The following is a 7,502-nucleotide window of genomic DNA, read 5'->3' as shown; positions in this document are numbered from 1 at the left end:
TTTGACATTTTGTTTATAATCATGTAGTTAACATCTATGCTAATTTTCAGCTTCATTAATCGATTTGGGAAGTATGTCAAAGTTGCGACTTAATTTCGTCTATTTTTGGTTCTAACTTTTTTGTCCCATGGATTAAAAAAATAATAATCATACCTAATGTTAAATAAATTTATACTCTTTCATTTGATAACATTTTCATTCGTGTCCGCGACCGGGTCGGATTCCGCCCAATGACCTTTATGCGTATCAATTTTCAATCCACTTGACAATGTTTCTAATAAGACACTGCATTTTTTTATTAAATTAATATCAATCCCTGTAATTCGGGAAGAGATTTCGGGATTTGAAAAAATCTCCTTGATGTGTTCCCATCATTGGTGTTCCCAAACCCTGCCTTCGGAATATCCACTAGTAACCCCATTTCCTCTTTAAAAGCCTCTTGAATTTTCTTTTTCCTATCTGCCACTATATTTTTATGTTCTTGAGTCCTTGCCTGCCATTTTCTAATAGGTATTTTATAAGATAAATGAAGGAGTGATTCAAAAAATCGAATTCTGGCATGTAATGTCGACAACCCAAATTTAAGAGTATCGGGATTCTCTATGTTTTTTTAATTAAGTTATTGAAGTCCTTTGATGTCTGTCCACATATATGTGTGTCGCAGCATTGCAAACCTTTGCATCAACCATGGTAAAAGCTAATGTGTGCTTTATTGTTAACCCTTTCCTGCCGGGGTAACGGTTTTTAAAGAATTTCTGCTTTTGAACTTTATTATTATAATAAGGTAGATAAAAGGAAACGCACAGATTTTTTTTAGATTTTTATTATACCTAGAAGTACTATTTCCATGACCTGGACTTTAAAGTACCGTCAGGAACTTCGTGTTATCACAATGTTAGGAACTTTGATAGAAACAATAACAGTAATGAGATCCAATGTTTACTTAGTAATAATTAAATTAATAGACTTTTAACTACATATTAACCTCGTGATATTCAACAAAACAATTTTTCTTTTCATTTACACACAAAAACACGTTACAATGTGAACATTTGCTATGAGGTTTCGATTGAATCTTCTTCATACTACAAACCTCGCACCTTCCCTGTTTTCTACAAACTTAGGCCAGTGGATACCTTTGTTACCCAAGCGTACATCTTTTATAGTGGAATAGTCAGACTTGCGCCTTTTGGAAGAGCCGCCTTTCGTTATACTATCAGTAGAAGTCTTTCTTTTCTGATTAGTATCTTTCATTGTCATCAGACCTTGAGTAACAGAACGTCGAAACTCTTTTAGGGGAATTTGTTCCATTATAAGTCCATGGATAACATACGAATTGACAAATGCGATGTCTAGAAGACCCCAAAACAATCTGTGCCACCATTTTGGAGATTTGCGATCTATACAGTAAAGAGCTCTCAAACGATCAGCTGTATCTACGCCGCCCATATAAGTATTGTAATCTTTGACAGCTACCGGGCATGTAATGGTAGATCTCGATCCATTTTTTTCTTTACGTGACACTGTTGCCTCATTGTTCCCGTGAAAGTTAGATACTAAATGAACCACTTTGTTATCCTTCCATTTCCAATATCCAATGTCCAAATTTGAAAATCGATGATCACTGTCGCCCCTTTTCATTTGAGAATCAGCGAGCATATTTCCGGGCAGCCCTTTTCTATTACTTCGGATAGTTCCACATGCGTAGGTGTTTTCTGTTTTCAATTTCTCAAGCAAAGCAACAGACGAGAAAAAATTATCAAAGTAAACTACCTTCCCTTCACCCCAATTTTGTTCCGTCAATTCTAAAACTACTTTCTCTCCCAAGCCATAGCCGATAAATTTTGAGTTCATTTCTTCGTCTTTTCCTTGATAAATTTGAAACTTCTTTATATAACCCCTCTGGTCAGCAAGACACCATAACTTGTACCCCCTTTTTATGGGCTTCATAGGTAGGTATTGTTTCAAAACAGACCTACCTTTAAATTTAACCATTGACTCATCTACACTCAGCTCGCGAGTACCATGATACACCTCTTGAAATGTTTTATTGAGTGCATCAACCATCGGTCTGATTTTATATAACTTATCTTTGCAGTCTCTTGGCATTTGAGAGTTATCATTGCAATGCAGATGAGATAAAATAAAAGCAAATCTGTCTCTTGGCATTGTGTTGCAAATAAGTGCATTGTTGAGATCAGGTGCCGAAGAGTAATGGTCTCTCCATGCCGGACGAGTGTTGTAACCCATAAAAAAATTCATACCTATGAATGTCAGGAGTTCCTCCTTTTTCAGATTCAATACCTTGCCTTTCTGAGTAGCATAATGGTTACTTTGATATACAATATTGTCTATAATACCTCCAATCAATACTAAAAATATATCAGTTGGTGTGGTGCAGTGAGCAAAACAGTTTTCTACTACTCCAGTATCTGCATGATATTCCGGTAAAATTGTATCTAGGTCCCTCTTTTTCCATTTACGATTTGGTTCTGGCAATCGCTGGTTAGGTCTGTGTGAAGACGTATTTGCAACCGGTAGATCAGTCTGAACACTAGATCCAGGTATTGGAGATGTGGATACCTGATTTATTGGGCACTCCAATACATCTAGTGTTGGGTAGGACACAATTTAAAAAAGAGTTTGTAAGAGTAGCCTCTTTTTTGTACTGAGCCGGTACAATGTCCCACTTCAAATGAGGCGAGCCGTATTGAAGCCCGGCAACACATTTGAAGGAACTAGTACATTTGAAATGTTTGATATTACTGTGTTAGTTTGTCATTGTAATAGTCTGTTTGATTTTGAGGGCATGACATATTAATGTATTACATCGTAAAGTAAGAACAGTACACTGAACTGATAAAAAGGGGTTTTTGGAGGAAAATAAAATAATAAACCAAAATATGTATTATTTTGAAAAATATAGAAAAATTATAAAAATATAAAAAAAGTTAAAGATTACAATTTAAAAATAATATTTTGGCGATTTTGCTGCCTCTAAAATAATTTTATCACTTGTCGCGGTCTTGTTCTTTCCTTTCGACTATCGGTACATTTTTGAATGTGTAGCATGAGGCTAGCTTCCCCTGTCCCTCTTACTCTTACGATGACAGACGAGGACGTCTACCGCTACCGCGACATAAAATTTGAAGTGGTACATTTTATAGTGCCGAGCCGCTCTTACATTTTGACGTCATGTACGGGACAAATGTACTGCCTCTTGTATGTCCTACACAACACTAAATACATCTTCGTTTGACGGTGACGATGGCGGAATTTCAGCTAAAACACTATCTAGAGCTCTTTCAAATACCTCATCGAAGCCTCTTGGTGAGGGTAGTTGAAGATCTGCCACTTCATCTTCGGATACACCTGCATCAGAATCTTCGTCGCAGTCCGGAAGCTCTTCTAGTAACAAGGCTTCAATCAGAGCAGTATTGTTTGTAATGTCCATCTCAATGGCTAAAACAATAAGAAAATAGGTCAGAACAATAATAAAAAATAAAAAACATACCTTTATGATAAGACAAAATACCTACTTCATCGAGTATGCTTATTATAAAAATACATAATTTTTGAGACCACGATCACCTGACGGTACTTTTAAGTCCGCGTCAGTTTTTATCAAATATTCATATAAAATAAAGTGATGATAAGTTATATGAGCAATTAGAAATGTAGTTAAAGGTATAAACATCGTAATTTTGTAAAAAAAATAGTACTTACCTGTTAATAATACAAAGTATTTTATATAGTATTTAATGTACACTTGAGGTTAAGAAAAAAGTGTTCTGTATCTGTAAATGTGGACGCGAGTCGTTCTGTCGACCGATTGCGAAGAAGTGAAGAGCGCCGCCGCCGCTCGCCGCGCGTCGGCTGTCTTCCCCGCGCCCGCACCTCAGCCGCCGCCGTCGTCCTGCATGGTCACGCGGTTGATGCGTGAACATCCTCCCGCCTGTTGACGTCTTCGAAGGGAAGAGGGCAAATATTGTTAAACCCTCTTGTGATGACTCCTCTCTTTGTCTTCACGTCTGCCACGCGTGTGATGCCGTCGACACCTGCATAGGTTCGTACTACACGACCTAGTGCCCAAACAAGTGGTGGAAGCGCCTTCTCTCGGATGAGTACAAGTGTTCCTTCTCTGAGCTTCCTATCTGAAGCGACTGACCATTTGGTTTTCTGTTGAAGTGATGAAACATATTCATTAGAGAAACGCTGCCAGAAGTGTTGACGAACGTATTCAATCCTTTTGAAGCGGTCTAAGCAGCTGATGGTTTTGTCAGGAACCTGTGAACACGGTATAGACGTGAGAGTTCGTCCAATTAAAAAATGGGAAGGAGTGAGGACAGACAAATCGGATGGGTCGCAGGACAAGGGAGTTAGAGGACGGGAATTGAGAACAGCCTCTATTTGACACAGACAGGTTGCCAGCTCTTCGTAAGTGAAGTTAGTGAGACTTAGCAACTTTCTTAGATGGTTCTTGGTGGACTTTACGGCAGCTTCAGCCATGCCATTAAAGTGAGGGGAATAAGGGGGCGCAAAAACAAACTTAATGCCCTGCTCTGCCATTTCAGATGCAACAAATTAATTCAATTCTCTCATCTGCTCATTTTTTTCTGCGTAAGTGGCAATCTAATAGTCCAGAAATTCTCGAAGAAATAGCTGGTAACTCGGGTAAATCTGGTTCATTAGACTTGTCCAGTCACTCCCAGTCATCGAATAAAACTCTGGGTCTGCACTGGTTTTCCAATACTGACACATTATCCTTCTCAATTAATATTTCCGCAAAGGAAATAATAACAAAGCGACACATTCTTTCTGTGATTAGTCAAGTGTTCGATCCGCTAGGACTGGTTGGCCCTTGTATTGTTGAAGCAAAGTTAATAATGCAGCGACTATGGGTTGAACAGTCCGAATGGGACGATGAAGTCTCGTCTGAGATAGTCGAAATGTGGTCTAATTTTGTTCGCACACTTCCTAGTTTAAACAGCTTAAACATTCCACGATGGGTGTGCTGCAACCTAGCGGTGGAACATGAATTGCATATTTTTTGCGACGCGTCAGAAAAGGCGTATGGCGCATGCATATACGTTCGATCAGTATGTAGTGATGGATCAGTAAATGTACAACTTTTGGTGTCCAAAAATCGTGTAGCACCAATAAAGACTGTTACTATTCCGCGCCTTGAGCTCTGTGCTGCGCTATTAGGTACAAGACTGTGTACTACCGTAACAGAATCCTTGACTATGCCCATAGACAAGCGATTATTTTGGAGCGACTCGATGATCGTGTTGGGGTGGCTCAACATATTACCAAATCAACTAAAACCCTTTGTACGTAATCGAGTCGCCGAAATTCAGGAAAGCACTGCTGGAGATAAGTGGAGGTATGTACCGTCGAAGGACAATCCGGCGGACCTTGTTTCTCGCGGGGCGAGGGCCGATTCCATCGGTGCATGTTCGTTATGGTGGACGGGCCCTAGTTTCTTACACAGCTGCGAAAGTAGCTGGCCTATTATACCCTGTAATAGCGTGAACAAAAATCTACCTGAAGTAGTGTGTAATTTTACTGATCAAGTTGACACTCTTATTAATTCCAATCAATCATCTAACAATTCAATAATTCGGTCCTTAATTCAAAATAATTCTAATTTCAATCGTCTTCAAAGAATCATTGCCTACATCTATAGATTCATTCATAATTTAAAAAATTCTAATTGTAAACTGCAAGGTTCGCTTTCCACTGATGAATTAGATAACGCTTTAACAAGTTTACTACTTAGTGCACAAGCAGATATGTTTCCAATAGAGTGCAATATTTTGAAGTCGGGAAAATCACTGCCTCATAAAAATCGTTTAATTTCATTAACACCATTTGTAGATACAAAAGGAATTATACGCGTAGGAGGCAGGCTTGATAATTCACCATACGATTATAATACAAAATATCCTATCTTACTTTGTAGTAAACATCATCTTACTAGAATACTTTTTCACATGCAACATAAAAGGTTGCTTCACGCTGGTCCACAGTTATTATTGGCAAATATGCGACTTAACTATTGGCCTTTAGGCGGCAGGAATCTTGCCAAAACTGTTGTCAAACAATGTTTAAAATGTTTTAGATATAAGTGTCAAAATATACAACCAATGATGGGTCAACTTCCATGCTCCAGAACCAACATTACATTTCCATTTTTTAACTCTAGTGTTGACTATGCTGGCCCAGTACTGATAGCTGACCGAAAAGGTCGCGGTTGTAAGCTTACAAAGTCCTATTTATGCATCTTTGTTTGTCATGCAACAAAGGCGGTCCATTTGGAGCTCGTCACCGACCTTACAAAAGAAGGCTTTATTGCAGCTCTGAATCGTTTCACGTCTCGCCGTGGTAAACCTCAAAGCATACTATCGGATAATGGCACGAACTTTGTTGGGGCTGATAATGACTTAAAACGAATTGAATCCGATGTTGCATCTGAAATGGCAGAGCAGGGCATTAAGTTTGTTTTTGCGCCCCCTTATTCCCCTCACTTTAATGGCATGGCTGAAGCTGCCGTAAAGTCCACCAAGAACCATCTAAGAAAGTTGCTAAGTCTCACTAACTTCACTTACGAAGAGCTGGCAACCTGTCTGTGTCAAATAGAGGCTGTTCTCAATTCCCGTCCTCTAACTCCCTTGTCCTGCGACCCATCCGATTTGTCTGTCCTCACTCCTTCCCATTTTTTAATTGGACGAACTCTCACGTCTATATTATATTCTATTTATAAAACATTTCCAATTGCACTGCACAGCGAAGTGAAAATTTTTTCGACAGGCTGTAACTCGCTCTTCAAATTATTCGCCAATGAGACACGGTAATTCAAATAACGCGCTGTGATTGGCTTACGGAAACAGTACTTTAAAGGATCGTCAGTTGTAGTTAACATAAATTGTTTACGTACGTAAGTTATTAGACGAAAAATGTAGTGGTACTTCTAAGTACCGTTAGGAGGAAAGGGTTGTGCCACCATCTGTTCTTGGTATTACACTTTTATTCAGGTTTTTTATTTGTTTTTCTATGTAGGAGATTTCTTCATTTGTGATGTCTTTTGTTTCATGAACAAAACGGATTCGGATTGGTCGGCAGTATCTTGCAGAAGAAGGAACTGGGTTTTGCCAAATAATCTTACTTTGGTCACCAACGCGAACGTTGCAAATCAGTCGTAAGGGCACAAATGAACTCTGAAATATAGACGAATCACTGTCTGTACTATTACCAAATTTTTGCTTAAATTGTTGTTGTTGGGAACCATCACAACCCCATTTGGATATTAGTTCTAAAGAGCTTATTTCTTCTTCATTTAAACTTTCGAGTACTTCATCTAAGTACATACATAACCGTGCAGATGTGTGATCTAAAAGATCCTGCAAGTTTATTTCAGCACATGTTTCTGTAACTCTCATAGATTCTTCACGCGGATAACAATCTTTCTTTGCCTTTTTAACAAGTGAATAACACGGATA

General features: G+C 38.6%; 1 protein-coding gene across 1 annotated transcript; it reads right to left on the bottom strand.

The window, feature by feature from the left end:
- Nucleotides 1-242: 242 nt before the first annotated feature.
- On the bottom strand, nt 243-4,569 carry LOC118265584 (piggyBac transposable element-derived protein 3-like). Its single transcript, XM_050696432.1, has 3 exons — nt 4,422-4,569; nt 3,314-3,462; nt 243-2,631 (listed from the first exon to the last, which is right to left on the bottom strand). Exons 1-3 carry the CDS (start codon nt 4,567-4,569, stop codon nt 1,081-1,083), a joined length of 1,848 nt encoding a protein of 615 aa, XP_050552389.1. The 3' UTR covers nt 243-1,080.
- Nucleotides 4,570-7,502: the final 2,933 nt, after the last annotated feature.

This window comes from Spodoptera frugiperda, chromosome 10 (assembly GCF_023101765.2).
Source record: "Spodoptera frugiperda isolate SF20-4 chromosome 10, AGI-APGP_CSIRO_Sfru_2.0, whole genome shotgun sequence".
Classification (NCBI taxonomy): Eukaryota; Metazoa; Arthropoda; class Insecta; order Lepidoptera; family Noctuidae; genus Spodoptera; species Spodoptera frugiperda.
The sequence above is the reverse complement of the archived record's forward strand: the minus strand, read 5'-3'. Positions and strand labels throughout refer to the sequence as shown.